Genomic DNA, 21,179 nt, shown 5'->3' on the forward strand with positions numbered 1-21,179 from the left:
CTTAATTTCAAGATGGTGGCTCCCGATAAACTACCTCAAGATACCTTGTTTATAAACAGTGTTTTTAATATACTATCTGTGCACTTTTAAAGTTCTCAGTGACTCGTTTTAAATGTCAGGACCCTCAGAATTCTACCAATGAAATGTGGAGCTACTTAGAGCTTGTTAATGGTGTAAAAATAGTGATTTCTTTGCTATTACTAGCATTGTAAGCCTCATGTAAGCATTGGCTAAAAGCACTGTTTTCAGAATGTTGGGGGTGAATGGAGGTGGGCTTTTCAATAAAAGTTAATATTCGTTATCATGTTTCACTTCAACCCAAGTCCATTTCACACCGGATTTCTCCTTTAATGTTAATACCTGATGTTCCCCAGCAGTAAGATTTCAGTCATTTTATCTGCGAGGATGTTGACTCATCCTGACGTTTTGTACTGGAGATTTTTACTGTGATTGCACATCGCGATGACGATGCTTAAACAATATATCGTGCAGCCCTATGCTGGAGTCACTCTTGTTTACACACACATACACACACACATTTTAAGAATGCTTTATGTTTCTGCAGGCTGTACACTGTCAAACTCTCAGGAGAATCTGATTGTTGGATACACAAGAGGGTCAGTTCTCCTGCCCTGCTCCTGCTCTGACCCACAGACCAGACCTGTTAGCATAAAATGGGAGCATGTAGACTCAGATGTGATGGAAGTATCCAATAAAACAGGATGCTATGCAAGAAGAATCCACATGTTTAACAAGAAACATCCAGCAAATCTCTCTCTACTTCTCTCCAACCTGACCAAGCAAGACGAGGGCCTGTACAGATGTACAATCAACAATGAAAAGTTTGTAACCGTCAGAATCATCATTGGAGGTACTTTAATCTCTTATTTTATCAGTAAAGCAAAAAAATCATGTTTTTATTACAGACTCAACTTGAACTCTTGTTTTGGGATTCATGAACAATCTTTGTTTTCTATTTTTCTTGTATTAATATTAAGGAAACTCATGGCTGCTAACAGTCTCTGTTTTGTAACGTTTAGTTCTTTAGTGTTTTATAACACATGCAGTTTCTGTAGCACTGCTGCTCCCTAAGTAAGCATTTATACATTAGATCTTCCCAAAACAGACCCTGCACTCTGCTGTTCCCCTAAAGATACACTAAGTTAAATGCACTATGCAAACATGTTTGTTTTTTGTAAAATATGAATTTAGTTTTCAAGGTAAAAAATCTACTGACAGGTTTAGAGTTTTGGATTTCTTATGCCTTTAATGTAACAGGTACAGGTCTAGATTTTCTATGGGAGAACCAATAGCATGGTGTGATTTTGAAGTATCTGCAGCATCAAAATCAAGACTCAAATACATCTAATTTTATCAGAAACCTGAAACCTGAAGAGTTCAGTCACATTAGCTGCATATGGAGGGTGAGCAAACATTATTAGCTCAGCATCAGTCCATGAAGTCTCACCCCACAAAGACTTCAGACTTAATTTGGACTTGCAAAAAAAGGCTTGTGAACATGTTTGAGTATCAGACACAAGCATTTAACCCTTTCAGACCTGAATTATCTTAAAAATGTAGGAATGCTGTTTTCTGTCTGTAATGAACAGAAAAGAAGACTCTAATATTCTACTATAAAATCTATACAGCAAATAAATCCAATTAACATATAGTATCATGTGCAACAAAACATTTAAAAATACAGAAAATACATGATGTCCATTGTAATGGATGCAGAGTCTGAAATGGTTAAACTTCAGTATCTCCTCTATGTGTAAACAGACTGTTCTCATTCATTTTGTGTTTCACATACAGGACTGAGACAGTTCTGCCTTGGAGGACATGAAGAATTCTAAAAAACATCCACTAATCAACAGACTCCACCACCACAAGTCACTCACTGTCCAAGAGGAAAAACCCAAAGAATTCAATGGAGTGACTGTTTTAAGATGTTTGAATCTGATAGAACAACATTTCAGAGTTTTGAGTGTTTAAGAGTTTTTACTGTACAATTATTATTATTTCCTTTGTGTTTTCTATCATTTACTTTTAGATATAGGCCTGTAAATACAGCCAAAACATAAATCTCTTTTTTATATTATAAAATATATTGAAAATATATTGAAATATATTTAGAAAATATAATGTTTTTTATGTTCGCATATTTGTAAGATATTGTGAAGATATTTTTTATGAGCAAATAAAAAGTGGAATATACTATTTTTGGAATGTGTTGTTTGTGGAGCTGCATGAGTCAAATTAATCTAAAAGACTGATTTGTATTTACTGCAGTGGAGTAAAGGTGAATAACACTCCCCAGCTGTAGGGAGTCCAGGAGTAAACAAAACCAAATCTCACATAGTGCTGCTTAATAATATTAAATCATTACGGTTTCATGCATTTTGTTTAAAAACAATAAAAAAAAAAAACTATTTATGAAGCAATTTCACCTTAAACCAGCAGCTTCAGACTCATGTTGGTGATACACTGACTGGGGCTGGGGTTGTTATTTTGAGCATATCTCAGGTCCCACCCCAAAATATATTGGCACTCTGACCTTGTTTTAAGATTACTTTCAGTACACCTCAATTTAACAAATATTTCATGGTCTTGAGTTTAAACTGTGATGAGTAGAAAATAAATGTAGTTCATGTGATCACAAACTGTGTGATGTGATTTGGCATTGGATGCTCTTCTGAACTGGTTAGATTGTTTTTAAAAATGCACCAAAACACAGGAAGTGCTTTTAACCTGAACATTTTTATGATGCAAACAAATAAAAACATTTCCAAACAGTAGGCAGTAAGCTTTAACTAACATTAGTCTAACATTAACACAAATCAAACCCACAAAACTTAATCCTCGTAAAAAAAATACCAATAATAACACAATACATTACATTTTATAAATTCTTCTAGAAAAAAAACACCATAGAAACTCAACATTTCTCTCTATAGGATGGTCTTTGCATTTAAATGTTTTCTAATCTTGTTAAAAAGGAGAAGTAGATGTTTTAAGGAAGTGCTGAACAAGCTGTCACTTCTGTAAACATGCACACTGTACTGCATGTCCTCCTCTTCAAGAACATTTCAAGACCATATCATCACACCTCCCCCAAAAATATATGTGCCAACATGAACCACAGCACAGAGATACTGTGCAGAACGTTACCCACACTTCATATAAATAAAATATTTTAACAGTGGCCCCAGCCTGACATTATAAAATAAAATAAAAAATGCACAGTAAATATTAGTTAATATTAGTTATATATTTTTTTCTGATATTTAAAAGTATTTATATTTATGTTTATTACACCGATTTACTACTTGTAGCTTAACATAGCAGATAAACACATTTTGCTGTTAGAGCGTTAGACATAAATATGAACTGATGCTTATTCTCACTCATTCTCTCTCACATCAAGTATAAGTGCAGTTTTGGAAATAAAAAATAAAACGAGAAAAGCAGTTCGACTGAACATTAATTTATTTTATTTCACTTGACTATTATTTAACTGAAATTCGCTTTTATATTTTTTATATTTTAAAAACATCTCAAAACACAATTCCAGTTCTTCAATACAACTGCCGGTGAATCCAGCAGTGAAATACACAGATCTATAAAGCTATATGTTAGCGTTCGCTTCTCATCATCAGATCACATTTTGAGAAAGTAAAATATATGAATTAATTTCTAGTTTTGTCCAGTGCTCTAAAATGCCGCTTGATGCTGGAGATGCGTAAGCAGGGTGTAGCACAGCAGAGCGAGCAGCATTGCGCCTCTGTCTTGGGTGAATTTTTTTATTTAACTATAATAAAAAAAACATCAAATCAAGTGTATTTTATTTAGCAAAGCAATGGTATAAAACACACAATAACCCCCATCTTTACTGAAATGTTATATTTTTGTTTGAACAAGATTGAGGCCCCATCCACACGAAGCCTGATATTTTTAAAAACTGAGGTTTTTGTCTCCGTTTTTAAAAATATCTTCGTCCACACGAGCAGCGTTTTCAGAAATATCTCCGTCCACACGGAAACGCCATACCAATCAAAAACGCTGAAATGAACAGGGGTTCTCTAGACACTTGAACGTTTTCTCGTCACTCCTCAGCAACAACTACTTATTTTTTTTATTGTCCCACCAACGGGAAAAACTGCACACAGCGCATTTTAGTAACGTTACCTCCGCTGTATTAGGTAATGTGAGAATAACGTTAAATTAAGCTGTGAACATGTTATTAATCCACACATTGCAGAGAGAAACGAACCAATCCAGGTGCTGTCCCTGTTTCAGAATCTTAACGTGGCTTAATGTACTAAACAACGAGAAACAAACACCAAACAACTTATTTTTTCACTGCATAATAAAATTTATCAGAATCTATAAACAAATCACTGTAACCCACATTACTGACCCGCTGTAAAATCCAGAGAGGCTGGGGAGTAAACAGGCTGGATGAGGAGCTCCAGTAACGGTAAATGATTTGTTTTGAGTTTGCTGGTGTAGCTGGTCTGTCAGTATATCCAGTGTGGTGCTGGATCAGTTTAATTAAAGCTCATACTGATAGAGTAGCGTGTAGAACAGTAAACACCACTATCACTGCTCTCAGCTACACTGGTAAAACGTGCTACAGCGTTTAAAGCTGGTTCTGTGTAATTCTGCGCTGTTCGGTCAGAGAGGGCAGTTAGTTCATTAGTTGGATCAGCTGGGTGTAAATATGCTTTAAACGGCTGGAGTTCGCTGTTGATGCGCCGAAAAAAGTGTCCCCTCCAGCTCGTAAACGAAAAGCAGACATGCAGAGACTCGCTGGGTGACGTCAGCGTTTTCAAAAATCTCCATTTTTCCCCGTCCACACAGCTCCACTAGAGCGGAGTTTTCAAAAATCTCCACCTTGGAAGGCGTTTTCGAAAACCTCCGTTTTCAGTGACCAAAAACGCCGTTTTCGTGTGGACAGAAGGCCAAAACGGAGACAAAAACCTGTTTTTAAAAATACCCGGGTTCGTGTGGACGTAGCCTGAGAAAAAAGGCTCCTCTCTCATCTTGAAGGTCTGTTCTGAGGACTGACAGCATTCTTACATGAAAGCCAACAATTCACTTTCTTCATGTTGTTGAATGAGTGCAGGTGTGTCACTAAATAAGTTTTTGAGAATGTCGTACATGGTATAGATCAAAGTGTAAAAGTAGAGTGTACTTAAATATTCATGATACAATTTCTAAAATGGTTGGTTTTTGAGTGTGGTTTATTATCCCACAATGCACTGCAAAGCAGAAAGGGAGAAGCTACTAAAGAAAATTGAAGACAGCAGCTGTGTACAGAACTCCTACTCCTCTACTCCTACTCCTCCTCTTCTACCCTGGAAAAAGGTGGAGGAATGGAGGAGAAGAGAGGAGAGGAGGAATGAAGGAGAGGAGCTGTAATTACGAAAATTGGACAGCTGTTCCCTTTTAGATAGGATGTTGACTACCGATTAACTGAGCCAATCACAACGCTCACTTTTAGCACATGCTGGATCCTGCCCAGCCAATCAAGGCTTCTGGATAGAGCTCCGCATATGAAGAAAAAAAAAAAACGAGAAACCAATAAACCCAATTCCAAATTCTAGAGATCATAACTTTAACAAGCATATCAAGCTTCAAAGTACATTAGCCTGATTAGCCTGAACGTTCTGTCAGTAAGATGTAGTTTAAAACATTAAACACATATATTTTGTCCAATGAATGCTTATGTGAGATTTCCTTATAGAGCAGACTTAAAGTGAATTAATGAATAACTGATATGGTTTAGATAACACAGAGACAGTCATATTGCATCAGCAAAACACTTGTTTTCTTTATTCATGCCAGAAATTTTAACAGCGCTGATTGTGAATTAAACTTAAAAAAGTGTTTTATAATTGTGTAGGTTTGCTAGGTTTGCTCACAGCCTTCTACCAATGCATATGCAGTAATCTGCATGAACAGATTAAACATCGTTTTAACAAACTGTTAAAACGATGTTAACTTCTCCATTTTCATGTGCTTTGTGGGCGGGGATGCAGTGGTTATTCGAAAATCCCTAAAAGACTTCCGGAGTAGGATGCTCTCATGTGTCCTCTGTTGGAAGCTTCTTCGAGGAGGATTTAAAGTGGTTCCTTTCGTCTCCTGCGGTATTCGGACAGGCAGGGGCGTAGCAGCAAATTCTGGGCCCTGTACACCCTCTATGTTAATGGGCCCCTATCCATGCCAGTAAACAAAGGAAAGTGAGCGAAAAAAAAAATCAGGATTTTCATGGGCCCCTCTCCCTACTCGGGCCCTGGGTAGTCAGGTCCACTTTTCCCCCCACTACCACGCCCATGCGGACAGGCGTCACAAAATGAGTTTCCGGGTCACAGAGGAGAGGAGGAGAATTGGTAAGAAAAAGGAGACACGTTTGGGGTTTCTGGACACTGTGGAACAGTATTAGCAACATATACATACATACAAAAATGTAAAACATTATACATTATAACTGCTGGATGCTTCATGCGTAATTAATCCATGTTAGTACAAAACAGGTTTGTATCTTAATAACCTACCAAACTCTCACTATTAAGATTAGTATATAGTACATACACTGCCTGTACAAAAAAGGTCCCCACCTTAATTTAAGTAAAGAGGTAAGAGCCCCCCATTAGATAATTACTGCTTGGGTGATTATGTTTCAGCTGGCAACAAGATATGTTATCTAACTCTAACTGATGCAGTGAGTAGCTTCTCAAACGTTAAACAACCATGTGGAAATACACATCCTGTGGTCATGGAAAAGATGCTAATCTGTTTCAGAAGGGTCAAATTATCGGCACGCATCAAGTAGTGAAAATATCTAAGAAGGTTAGAGGCTAAAACTACTAAAATTAAGTAAAAAAAATGTTCAAGTTAAAAGAGAGTGGAGAAATATAATCTTCAAGGAAGGAATCTTGAATGATTGTAAAAAAACATTTGGAAAAATCAAATCATAAACAAACAATACTAGTATTTAGGGATATGTTTAATAGTGAAAGTAAGAGCATTTCCACATGATTTAAAGAGAAGAATTGATGGATCAATGGAAGAAGGTTGTGTGGTTTGAAGAGTCCAGATTTAATCTATTTCAGAGTGATGTGCACATCAGAGTAAGAAGAGAGAAGTGCTGAAGAAGATTTTGTGCAGTGCTCCAAACCTCCCATCATTAATACAAGATCTTTGGGAGAAATTTACGCAACTCTGGACAGAAATAAATGTTGCTACATTGCAGAAGCTTGTGGAAAAGATGGTACAGCAAATCAATAAAGCCGTAATCAAAGCTAAAAGTGTTCCAATCAAATATCAGTGTGTGGGTTTTTTTTTTTTTTGGGCAGGAAGTGAATATAACTAATATCATCATGTGAGCACCTCTTACACTAGATATGCAAATCTAACACTAGAGGGATTCCTCACATCAGGAGTGTGAACTGTTCAGCACTGTGACTTTAATACTGAGTCAGTTTAGTCTGTGACAGTAGTTGAACAGAGGTGTCGAGTAATGAAGTACAACTACTCTGTTATCTTACTTCAGTAGAAATTTACATTTCTGTATCATCTATACTTTACTGGAGTAATTATTACTTTTTAACTTCTACTCTTTACATGTTTCTCCTATTTCCTTATTTTTCTTAACGGCTTGCCGCCAACAAAAAGAAAAAATCTGCGTCTGATTGAAGATGCTGCTCTGGGTGTATCTGCTCTACTGTGTGCTGCATGAGATTTCAGGTAAGTTCTTCATGTGAATAGTGTGTGTGTGTGTGTGTGTTTAAAAGTGTTTTATTGTAGTTATTTTATGGTTATTATTAGTGTATTTCTCTCTCTCTCTCTCTCTGATCTTATATGTTTCTTTTTAGGAGAGACAGTATTCTTTCCTGAATGTTCACACTTGTTTAACAGGCGTGTTTCTGAATAATATTTTAGTACTAATCACAATATGTAAAGATAAATCACAAATTTATTAAACCTTCTCTAAAATGGAAGAACATCATTATAGAATACAAGTAGATAAGCTAAACAAATATAGCAAAAAAACACAAAAATAGACACTATTAAACACTATTCTACTATACTGTAGTAACTGTGTGTGTGTGTGTGTGTGACTTTACCCTTTGATGTGCAACATATGCAAACCCCTCTAATGCGCAACATGGGTCAAAAATGACCTGCATTCATTTTCTATGGAACTTCATGTATGGCTGAGTGTTTCTATGATATATCTCACCAATATATTAACTCAGTAATTCAGAAATTAAGGTATTTTTCATTTATCTTGTTTTTGATCATCATACATCCTTATTTAATTTTTACTTTACCTACTTTTTGAATAAAAACCCTCTAATGCACACATGGGTCAAAAATGACCTGCATTAATTTTCTATGTTAATTCATGTATGACTAAATGTTTTTTTTATTAGCACAAATCTTCATTTTTCTTCTCATTTATTACTTTATGAAAAAGCTTTTGTATTTTACATCAGTTTTACACACACAGGTCAGACACCACCCACATTCACCATTTCACAAATCAAATATTATGTCCAGTTATATTTCACTACTATGGATACTTTTTAAGGTAATGTTACTGTAAAACAGCACTGAGTTTTGAGACTGGAGCTGTGCTGAACTGTGAAATGATAAATGTGGGTTGTGTCTGACCCGTGTGTGTAAAACTGATGTAGAAATACAAAAGCTTCTTCATAAAGTAATAAAATATAATAAATGATGATTAAAAACAATTTAATTGAGGAATACTTTGGATACTGAAAGACTGAATTCATTAATTACTAAGATATAGAAAATTAAAATTCAGTCGGGTCACTTTTGACCCATGTTGTAAATTAAAGGGTTAAAGAGCACAGGGAGGAGGGGCTGTGAGGCACGGGTGGTTAATACATTTAATTTGAGTGTTTATTTGTTGATTATTGTGTTGTTTTGTTTTGTTGATTATAGTTTAATTTTTACATGAAATATTGGTTGTTGATTGATCATAAAGCAGATGCACAGCAGTTCTAGTTACGCTGCTAGATATAGAGCATGTAAGGAAAGTATAACTGTCTTTGGGGTTAAAAGCTTTGGGACATCATTTGACCCTAAATCTCATCATTGGACAATTTAATATCATGATCAGAATAGATTTATATTTTTTGTTGTACTTTACTATCCTAATCAAACACTTGTTCTTTACCTCTTCTAATTTCAAAGGAACTTTTCTACAATACAAAATTGTAGAATTCACAAAAAAAACCTACAGACATGCCTAAACGTAAAGTTTTGACAAATATGCCTGCTGGTTATTTACTGTGCACACATATTTTAACAATATGCACATTTTTATTCACAGAATTCTTAAGTTTAATCACCTGAATATAACTTGCATTTAATGTGTATTTTACAAACATTAACCCTCACAATGCTGAACATAAACTGAGAAAAACTTTACCTAAATTGTGTAGAGTTACTAAAATTTATTATTTAACAATAAATTACTGCTTATTTACCTTTCAGAGTAATCTTAGTACACATCATGCTGGTTGATCAGATTGGTAATGCTGGTTATGCTGGTTGATCAGATTGGTAATGCTGGTTATGCTGGTTGATCGGTTTGGTAATGCTTGTTATGCTGATTATCCTGGTTAAATATTTTTATTGCTGCTGGTAATTGCGGTTGACCCGTTTGGTGTTCTGGTTAAACTGGTCATGATGGTCGAGCAGCTTCTTAATGCTGGTCAAGCTTAGTCATACTGGTAGCTTGATCAGATTAATCCTGTTTGTAGATCAGCTAAACCATCAAACTCATATAAAACTATAATCTAAGCTGATGAAGAGCTGGATAAGCTGTTTTTACCAGCAGAGTGTTTTATTCTTTAACTTTCTCCCTTTTAGAGATCAGTTCAACTTTTACTCATTTAACTATTTAGAGGAACAGACGTTTTGATCAGTGGTGTTTAAACATGAAAGTCTCAGCTGAGATCAGTTTAACATAGACTGAGGCGTAATTCACACATACAGTTTCATACAGCTTCTTTTTTTCAGTTATACTTTCTGACACCAAATTAACTACAGTCCTCACATATTTTCCACCACTTCATAAATGAATATGTATGAGGGAGTGAATATTTGCAGCTGTTCATTTACATACACATTAACTGCAAATATAGAACAGTATGCAGATTTTCTACTTTGGGTTAAAGGTTAATATTTCTCTTCACCAGAAAACATTTACACTGTATGTCTAAATAGTGGTCGAAACCCTTTCTTATAAATACATTCATCAACTTCAAGCTGCTCACATTGCTGTTACAGTTTGTTTTGATCCTGTAGAGAAGTTTGTTAATAGAATCAGACTCTCTGGAGCATTAATCTGTGTCCTCCTGAATGGTGGTGCTTCATGCAGTGCTTTAGGATGAGTTAAGGAGTTTCAGATGTGGTGGGATAGTAATCATTCAACATCCTGACCATAATAATGATCTGGTTACTGAATGCAATCAAATTCTCACAACTGAATGCATTTCCAGGACAGTAAAGACATTTACTTCAGCAAAAAACAGATACAATCTTTTATAGAGTGCTTCAGTACTTTATCCATATAGAGTTTTAGCTTAAAAAGGCCAAGAAAGCTAAAATATATTAATCTTGGTATAGATGAATAAGTAGCGTTCAGAAACATTTTTACGTGCTAAACTGTGAACATTGTTGTTCCCCCTTCAAAAAAGAACACCCAGTAATATGATGTACTATTTTTGTCCAGTTGTTGAATTTGTCCTATAGAAATGAATGGAGGGTACTGTGTGTGTATGTAAATAACATAGCAGCCTAGCTTTAATAGCTGCACGATATATTTGCACACATTTTGATCTTATTTATGCAAATACATTACGTAGCAACCACCTAGCAGCCACTTAGCAACACAATAGTAACCACAATATAGATAGATAGATAGATACAAGTAAAATACAATATAGTTTGTAAATATTACAAAGGGTAAATGTAATTTTTAACCTTGGAAGAGATCCATGATTCAACAAATAATACAATAAATCACATTAAATATAACATAGGATATATTACACAAGGAATAGCAATCAGTTATGTCCCATAAACCATTTAAATACATAAATACATGAGACTGACAAAATACATTAGTGACTAGAGAGTCTAGACCTACAAAACTATCAATTTAGCAAACTAACACTAACACAGTTACTAAACTATAGAAATCTGACTTTTGTTTTAATCCAGAAATTGGCTATGATTTACTCTCACTAAAAAGCTAGAAATGTCTCACATTATTAGAGTGAAAATATTCAATTTACAAGTTAGCATGTTATTTTAAATGTTTAAAAAGTGAAGCTAGTCTAATAAATAAAGTTACACTTTTGATGTACATGAGAATGTAAAATCCAGCCAGAAACTCCAGCTGTCTTTGCTGAATAATCCAGTTTAAATTCAGATTTAGTTTGTAGCTGGTTTGAGACGGTCTAAACCTGTGATGGTAGACTAGCTGATTAAGCAGCTCTTTACTAATATAATCTGATTTTTGCATGTTAGGTCATACTGGTTATCTTGTTCTGGTTAATGTGTGGTTAATGTGTGTGTGCTAGTACTCCCAAACGAATACGTATTATTAGTTTCAGAATCAGAATTATCATAATAATATAATAACAGTTAATATCAGGTGATGTTGGTGTGGTGTTTCTGCAGGATGCTCTGTACAGAGAGGTATGAGAGGATCCATCACTAAGTCTGTGGGAGATTCGGTGGTGCTGCCCTGCTCCTGTGAAGACCTGCAGCACAACCCAAACACACTGATGTGGGGATATAACAAGATGATCATGCAAGGCTTATACAGAGCTGACTACTCAGTGTTTCCAGAGGACAGTAAGAGTCAGAGATACAGAGGCAGAGTTCAGAGACTGACTCAGAATCCTGCAGGAGATTTATCTCTAATCATCTCCCACCTCACTGAAGAAGATGAAGGACTGTATCTGTGTGGCATCAACAAGAAATATAACAGTGCTGTCCCTCTTTATATCAGAGGTAAATCAAACATTACCAGAGATTCATTTTGGTGGAAGCTGGTTTGAGAAAATGCACATCATACAGTCATCATGTTACTGGCAGGAGTTCCATAGATTAATCAGGTAAAAGCAAATCATGGTTAAAGTTGTTTACTGCAGCGCACAAGGAAGAAAATTGAATGTAATATTATAACATGTCTATCACTTCCGTTCTATAATTACATTTTCACTGTGAGAGACGAGGTGTAATATTAGGTGTATTGGGTGTATTATTTAAATTTTTCATGCATTCATTGCTGTTGTCAAACTAGCATTAAACAGCACATTAAAAATTTGCTATAAGATTTGCTATGAAAATGATGACTACTTGACTAACTGACTACTTTTTTAAAAACTAATCAACTAGTGAAAACTACTAGTCGTGCAACCCATATTCACAGATAACCATTTATTAATAAAAGCTATGTGCCAAAGCACTAAAGGGGTGAATGTTGGCAGTAAGACCCAATCCCAATTCACCCCTTGGCCCTTCCACTTACCCCCACCCTTCTGTTTTGTTGGGCACGCCTAGAGGTGGGGTGTACTGATTCTTGTTAGGCTGGAGTGGTAGGATAGGGGACTTACAAGATCCTTTAAACTGAGATTTTTCAAAGGAACACTCTAAATGGAGAACTATGAGAATCAGTGGCAAGATGGCGACACAAGCGACCAATGAAACCCACAAATATGAGTATTTTCCTTGAGAAAAATTGTTTTATTGTCTTTTTGGGTATTTTCTTCATAATTAGCATAAAAAAACAATAGTAGTTCACCCCAGTAGTTAGCTGGCTAGCCAACTTTCCTGTCCCACCTTAAATGGTGAAACAGCTGGCAGAGGCTGCAGAATTTAAGGTGGAAGGGGAAAGTTTCAGCTCCCCATAACAGAGGAAGTAAAGGTTGGTAAATTATAATTAATTGCAGCATCGCCTGCCCCCTTTTTATGGAGCCCCTAAGGTGACATCATGTTAAAAAATATATATGTGTGGCCATGACTTAATAAGGCGTGGGAATGAAATCCTAAGGCGTGGCCACGAATTATTAAAGGTTCTTTTGTCCTTTACTGCTAACAAAGCGAGCAGCTCTCAGGGGTTGTGCACAATATTACTGCCTAATAAAGGTAAACAGGTCTGCATACTGTCTGCATCTGAGCCAATCAGCTTTTAGTATGAGAATTAAATGTCTTTTACTTAGAAGTATTCCATGTCTCACTGCAGGAGACTCCATAATATCACTATAATTCATTACAAGATTAAAATAAAAATAAACCAATTCTCTCTCCATTTTCTTACAAAAGATAATCCTTGGATCAAAGCAGTTATTTGTGCATTCATATACAAAAAACAATTAATAATTTCTGGCTCCAATTTAATTATCTTGTTCCCACACTTTAATAAATTTAATACCTTATTGAAGACATGTGATGCTCTAAAATGAACTTGATTGCTGAACTTTAGCGCTCCACTTCAGTCACATCAGCCTGGCAGAGTCGCCTACAGGAGCTCGAAAGGTTTCTTAATTCTTAGGGGGAGGATTTTACCTCTTTATCTTGTAACTCTGTTCCAAGGGTAAGGCTTAAACTCGAAAACAAGGTTTAGGGGTAGAAAAGAGCAATGGGACTGAGGCTAAGTGATTATTCTGTAGTTCAGTACAGATGCTACAGTTACTCAGCTCTGATTCTTTTGTCAGTTTTTATAGCCTTTATTTTCTATATTGCATTGTTAGCATCTTCATCCTGGTTAACATTTTACACCACAAATCATGTTTAACATGTTTAACATCTTAACACAGTGTATTTAAGGTTAATGTGATGCTGATTGTGTGTATTTTGGATCTGTTGCTCTACAGGCTGTTCTGTGATGAATGATGGTGACAACAGTCTCATCAAATCTCCAGGAGAGTCTGTGCTGCTGCCCTGTGTTTGTCCTGAAGACAGAAAGATCAATCCTCAGAGAGTCACATGGTTCTTCTCAAAGCCGGGGTCTGAAGATAAGATCACAGTGTCTAATGAGACTCAATCCTACAGCGGCAGAGTTTGGATGTTCGATCAACCAAAATCCAGGAATTTCTCTCTTCTCATCTCAGACCTGAATAAAGACGACTCTGGAGCATACCTGTGCAGAGCTGATGAAAATGATGCTGCGAAATACGTCCCACTAGAGGTCAAAGGTAAGACTCTCTAATTGTTAAACTGTTTTAGTTTTACCCACAATGCCCCAGGGCAACTGATACACACCATGATCAGGTAGCGCTGTGCAATATGACTATATATTTTGTGGGACGGTAGAAAAACATCTATTGTTTAGTATTCCACTCTATTTTGAATTCTGTTGCAAAATACAGCAGTCTTTTTGCAGCTATCAGAACAGGGTAACTCAGCAACCACGGCTAAGTGTTAATGTTGTTGTCTGTCCCAATTCTTGTGCCAAACCCTAACGTCTTGTTTGAAGTGTAAGTGAGGGTGGGTAAGTGTTCAAAATGTTAAAATAGGAATTGGGACTTTTCCCTTCACTACAGTTTTGTGTTTCTGCAGGCTTTTTAATTTAAGACATTAACTTCTGTCTTCATAGAAAACAGTGGTCCTGCACCCCCTGTTCTGCAAACCTGGTGATTTTTCTTCTCCCAATACATCTGATCAACTTATCAGTTCATTAATACGTGATTTTAGAGTAGCAGATATGAGTTAAAGCAGAGAAGTTCTGGAAAATGTGCAGTACAAGGGAACAGGAACAGGATAAAAAAACACTGTATTAAAAGTTGTTAGACTCTTAATTAGGTGCACATTTCATTTCAGTTCAAAAGTAAAAGTTAATAGTGTATGTTTTATGTTTAATTAACAAGCTTCTCGATAAAAGGAGAAACATTATGAAATATGAAAACGTGCTTAATTTTTTTGAGTAATTCAACATGTTATAAGAAAAAAGTATTTCATGTGTTTATATTATTTTTTTAAATCACTGAATTTATAGTAAATGTGCTATATTGTGAAAAATATAAGTCGTTATCAGGATATGAAGTAGCCTACACTCCTGATCTAAATCTAAAGACCAAAATTGCCATGTTGCCCTATTGTATCTTAAGAAGATTCTATGTAAATCTTTACAATGCAAAAAGAAGCAAGAGACAAAAGATATCGGGGAGCCAGTTTATTGACAACTGCATTTACAATCAAAAATGCTTTTTTCAGCTGATAAAAAAACGTTCTATAAGAACAATGGAGCTTCAGGTTGTGTAGGTGTGTCAGACAGCATCTGGCTACGTGGAGATGTTGCAGTGGCCCTCATCTTTGTGGTATTGACTGGGTTTTTAAACAGGACAGTGCTGCAGTTCACAATACCCATCTGACAAAAGGACTTCTTCAAGCAGAATAACGTCACTATTTTTGTAGTCCTGCTTTTTCCCCTGATCTAAATCTAGTTGAAAACATTAGGGCATGGATAGCAAGGGAAGTTTACAAAATTGGACATCAATTCCAGACAGTGGATGCCCTTCATTAAGCCATCTTCAACACTAGGGTCCATTTTCCTCCGGGAACAATTGTTAAAGGTCTCATTTTATTGTTTTTCATTCATTTTAAAATGTCTAGTTTTGGTTTTTAGTATGAATGTATGCCCTGTAAGCTCAGGTGATGCACACTGCTTTAGTCCATTGGAGGAGAGGAGGGATAGGATTTGGGCTCTTGCTCATGAATATTCAAACATGCAAACATATCGCCTCTGATTGGCTAACAGCATTGCAACATCAGGAGACAGACAACAGTTAGAAACGTTTTAATAAATAAAGACATTTTTACACTAATAACAGTCTTTGTAATGTCATATGTTACTTTACAACTTGTGTAATGCCCTGCTAAGTGCAGTTCAGCCACTGACCTAGTCTTAGAGTCTCAGTAAAATGCGAAATCCACCGGAGATCCTGAAAGCAGCAGAAACAAAACCCTGGGGTGGATTTTTACTTTTAACTAGTGTAAACAAAACTGTTTTAAACATACATTACTGGGCAAAGCATACAACACTGATGTGTTATTTGCACAAATAATACAGGAACAAACTGCTATGCTTTTCCTAGCACTGTTAGCTCCTGGCTACCTGTCTTCAGCTCTGCCTGTGGGCGGTCACGAGCCAAGTTGGTCGAGGCCATGAATTCTAATTCACGGGTTGATGTAAACTCAATGCTTTTCCTGATCAAATCGTTTTTCTGAACTTTTTCTTTACTTACTACTACACAGAATAGAGGTTGAGGAAGAGTTGCATGTGCAGCATCATATACAACTCAGAGAGACCTATAGTATTTCACTAAGAACAAGAAAAAGTGGATTTTAGTAGAAGGACACCTTTGAACACGTTTTTGAAGTGATTATCACGAAAGGTGGAGCTACTCATTACTGCTTTTTTTAAGTGCTTTTTTTGAGCTATGGTGTTAAACTTTTGATCAGCTGATGAACAGCCCATTAAAGTTAAATTGTTGTTTTCAATAAATTGCCCACTCTACACTTTGTCTGTTGCTTGCATTTCTTCTTTTAGCAGTGTGAAGCTCTACTTAGAACCTTCTTAAGATCCAATAGTGCACATTTTAACAAGTCTTAAAGTGTATATCAGGAAATGCATTTTTAGTCATATCACACATCTCTATTACCAGGCTTAAGTGTCTCACATCTCATTTTATGCCTTATTGAGACAAAGATCTAAATTTTTTGGGCTGTGTAAACTCAAATCAGATTTGACTCACCAAATACTGGTCCCAGATGTAAACAGTTAGATCAGATTTAATGCATCATGTGTTTACTGTACTACTGTACTGTTTTACAGTAACAATCCCACACTATTGTGAGATGTGAATATAAATGAATGTCTGTTGTGTTTTTTTTTATTTAGGCTGCACTCTGTCAGAGAATAAACAGACAGTTCCAATAATCAGATCATCAGGAGAGTCTGTTCTTCTGTCCTGCTCCTGTACTGACCTGCAGGACAGTCCTGAAAGAGTACAGTGGAGAACACCAGACTCTACTGAACTCCATCAGAGATACAGAGACAGAGTTCAGACGTTTAAGCAGAACTCTCCAGGAAACCTCTCTGTACTGATCTCAGACCTGACTGTAGAGGATGGAGGAACATATTCATGCTGGATAAACCAGAACCAGCACAGGACCTTCAGCCTCACTGTTAAAGGTAAACTGCTGGAGTCACTCTGGTGTAAACAAACAAACACACACCACACACACACACACACACACACACACAAACACACACACACACACACATTATGAGAATGTTTTATGTTTCTGCAGACTGTACACTGTCAAGCTCTCAGGAGAAACAGATTGTTAGATACCCAGGAGAGTCTGTTCTCCTGCCCTGCTCCTGCTCTGACCCACAGACCAGACCTGTTAGCATAAAATGGGAGCATGTAGACTCAGGTTTGATGGAAGTATCCAATAGAACGGGACGCTATGCAGGAAGAATCCACATGTTTAACGAGAAACATCCAGCAAATCTCTCTCTACTTCTCTCCAACCTGACCGAGCAAGACAACGGCCTGTACAGATGTACAATCAACAATGAAAAGTCCATCTCAATGAAGCTTAACGTTAAAGGTAAACTGACATTCACCATTAAAAGAGAACTCTGGTGTGAAATGGACTTGGGGTGTAGTAGTAAAACATGATAACGAGTACAAACATTTATTGAAAAGCGCACATCCATTCTCCACCAGCATTCCGAAATACAGCACTTTTAACCAATGCTCCCAACCGGCTTACAATGCGAGTGATAGGGGCATAGCGTTACCCATACAAAGAAATCATTATTTTTACACCATTAACAAGGTCAAAGTAGCTTCATACTTCATTGGTAGAATTCTGTGGGCCCTGACATTTAAAACAGCATTTTAAAATTAAGGCACAATAATTTGACAGACGAAAATGAACAAAAATACATCTGATAACTCACATATATGCAATTTGTTGTATGGTCTCTTCATTCTTATTCTCATGACAGTCACCAGATATTTTCAGCAAAAGCTGAAATTCATGCATTTCCATAGAATTAACTTTGCAATCTGTTCCCCTATCCTACCTATTCGTTTGTGCTCAGTAGTCAGTTTATTGTGACTTAATTTCAAGATGGCAGCTCCCAAAGAACAACATCAAGTTAGTATATGTATAAACTGTCTTTTTTAATAATCTATCTGTACACTTTCAAAGTTCTCAGTGCCTCGTTTTAAATGTCAGGTCCCCTCAGAATTCTACCAATGAAATGTGGAGCTACTTAGAGCTTGTTAATGGTGTAAAATAGTGATTTCTTTGCTATTACTAGCATTGAAAGCCTCATGTAAGCATTGGCTAAAAGCACTGTTTTCAGAATGCTGGGGGTGAACAGAGTTTTCAATAAAAGTTAATACTCGTTATTACAGTGGGGAATAAAAGTCAGTCACCAATTGTGCAAGTTCTCCCACTTAAAAAGATGAGAGAGGCCTGTAATTGACATCATATGTAGACTATAATCAGCTATGAGAAAATCACACTGTCTGATTTTTAAAGAATCTATTTGCGAATAATGGTGGAAAATAAGTATTTTATCACCTACAAATAAGCATGATTTCTGGCTGTCACAGACCTGTAACTTCTTCTTTAAGAGGCTACTCTGTCCTCCACTCATTACCTGTATTAATGGCACCTGTTTGACCTCGTTATTTGTATAAGAGACACCTGCCCACAACCTCAAATAGTCACACTGCAAATATCTGTCGAAGGACACCAGTAACAAACTTGTAGACCTGCACCAGGCTGGGAAGACTGAATCTACAATAGGCAGCAGCTTGGTGTGAAGAAATCTACTGTGGGAGCAATAATCAGACAATGGAAGACCTACAAGACCACTGCTAATTTCCCATGATCAGGGGCTCCACGCAACATCTTAGCCCGCGGGGTCAAAATAATCACAAGAACGGTGAGTAAAAATCCCAGAACCACACGGGGGGAGCTAGTGAATGACCTGCAAAAAGCTGGGACCAACGTTACAAAGGCTACCATCAGTAACACACTACGCCGCCATGGACTCAGATCTTGCAGTGCCAGACGGGTCCCCCTGCTTAAGCCAGTACATATCCGAGTGCATCTGAAGTTTGCTAGAGAGCATTTGGATGTTCCAGAAGAGTACTGGTAGAAAGCCATATGGTCAGATGAAACCAAAGAAGAACAACTCGTCATGTTTGGAGGAGAGTGAATGCTGAGTTGCATCCTAAGAACACCATACCAACTGTGAAGCATGAGGGTGGCAACATCTTACTTTGGGGCTGTTTCTTTGCAAAGGGATCAGGACAACTTGTCCGTGTACATGAAAGAATGAATGGGGCCATGTATTGTGAGATTTTGAGTGCAAACCTCCTGTCATCAGCAAGGGCATTGAAGATGAGACAAGGCTGGGTCTTTCAGCATGACCATGATCCCAAGCACACTGCCAGGACTGCAACACAGGAGTGGCTTAGTCAGAGGCGGTCTTTGCATAGAGGCATTGCTAGGCAACTGCCTTGGGCCCCTCCCACTGCAGCCCACTGTAGGGGCCCCATGACTAGCTGCAAACTTCCCATAGGCCTACAGCTGGTAATTGGGGCCCTTTGGACAGTAATTCACAGTAATTCACAGTGCGTTCATAAATGGTGATTCTTGTATGTTTAAAATGGAAACAAAGACAACACAATAAATTACAAAGAAATACAGATTCCGTCCACACCCCCTCTCTTTCGCGTTAAAATGGAATATTCCATCCATGCCTTGTGGCCATGCCATGAACCGCGAACGCGCTGCTTGTGAAAGATGGAATTAAGGTGAAATTAAGTGTACAAGTGGGATGTGAGCGAAAAAAGAAGGAAGAGGTTAAATCTAAAAACAGATGCTCTTCCAAAACTGATAAGCTCTTTTTAGTGTGTCAGCACCACCGGACCCGAATGTTTTGGTGGAGGAGGAGGACGAGGAGGTGCCATATCGTCATTTATGACCCAACATCGCGATGGATGGTAACCATTGCGATGCCACGCCCACTTTTTTGTTTTTCCAGAAACATGCACTGACCTTCTTTGGGTCTCCTTCACCTAAAACTTTAGCAGGGATTGTATGGAAAAATATCAAATCAGGTATATGACTTAAATGAATTAGAGTCAGGGATGAAAATTAAAATACCCTACTGATATAAATATGCCTAATTGGCATATTATTATATTATTTATTATTATTCTATTATTATTAAGATATTATTATTTATATCTAGGTTACAGCTTGTCTTCGTTTTAATCTTCGTATTAATTTTAAACATTTCATGTTATTCAGGCAAATAGAATAAGCATGCTCGTTGTGCTTCGGGAAACTTGCTCATTGTCAACCAGTGTTGGGCACCTTACTTTGAAAAATTTGTTATATTTACGAGTTACTAACGGAGTTACCCCACTATGAATGTAACTAGTAAAAGTAATTGACTTACTTTAAATTATGTAAATTCTATTATTTTTATTAGAAAAATAACAAACGAAAATAAACCCAAAATGTTGACAAAAATATAATATAGCGAATTTCAAAACATAGAAACGAAAAACTTTAAAATGGTATTGATATAACATAATATAATATAACAGCTGCATCAAACAGTTTAGTGTCAGTCACAAGGAAAGTGCGCGTGGCATTGCATTTAAAAAAAATAATAAATAAGGTCTTATCAAGTGAAGTAAAATATATATGGTAGTAAAAAAATATTAAATTCACATATTTATTGATATTTAAACAAGAGAAATTAGGCAAAATGCGCCGCACTGCGCTCTCTCTCTCTCTCTCTCTCTCTCTTCCGCAGCACGGAGCTGAATTCAGCGCGAGGCTAGAAATAATTTGAAAACTCAGTTTAGTTAAATAAATTAAGATGAGTGAGGACCTGTAAAGTTAATCAAATATTGTCAAATATAAAGGATAGGTTGAGGTTTTGGGGAGCTGCTTCAATTATTTGAAACGGAAACTAACTGAAACTGATTATTCTGCGCACTATTAGATAGCTTTTGATTGTGTTTTAAATGAGTTTTTATTTTATATTAATTATTTTTTATTCATTTAAAATATTT

The 21,179-nt window shown here is 36.6% G+C and overlaps 1 protein-coding gene and 1 long non-coding RNA gene across 39 annotated transcripts in view; one reads left to right on the forward strand and one right to left on the reverse strand.

The window, feature by feature from the left end:
• The window catches only part of LOC103046516 (polymeric immunoglobulin receptor), a 235,265-nt gene that overhangs the window by 145,462 nt on the left and 68,624 nt on the right, over positions 1–21,179 (forward strand). For 5 of the 38 annotated variants that reach the window (XM_049486333.1, XM_049486318.1, XM_049486315.1 and 2 more), the window contains one exon: positions 13,929–13,949. The exons of 23 other annotated variants lie outside the window; for them this stretch is intronic. In XM_049486333.1, the coding sequence (XP_049342290.1) occupies positions 13,929–13,949 (21 nt within the window). Of the gene's footprint in view, positions 1–7,408; positions 7,753–13,928; positions 13,950–16,954; positions 17,249–17,367; positions 17,674–21,179 lie in introns of those variants that run through there. 10 more of the 38 variants (XM_049486336.1, XM_049486328.1, XM_049486329.1 and 7 more) reach the window with 4 other exon arrangements.
• The window catches only part of LOC125806731 (uncharacterized), a 220,008-nt gene that overhangs the window by 140,694 nt on the left and 58,135 nt on the right, over positions 1–21,179 (reverse strand). Inside the window, exon 2 of the long non-coding RNA XR_007441554.1 lies at positions 17,464–17,594. This is a non-coding gene — a long non-coding RNA (uncharacterized LOC125806731). The remainder of the gene's footprint in view (positions 1–17,463; positions 17,595–21,179) is intronic.

This window comes from Astyanax mexicanus, chromosome 13 (genome assembly GCF_023375975.1).
Source record: "Astyanax mexicanus isolate ESR-SI-001 chromosome 13, AstMex3_surface, whole genome shotgun sequence".
Lineage (NCBI taxonomy): Eukaryota > Metazoa > Chordata > Actinopteri > Characiformes > Acestrorhamphidae > Astyanax > Astyanax mexicanus.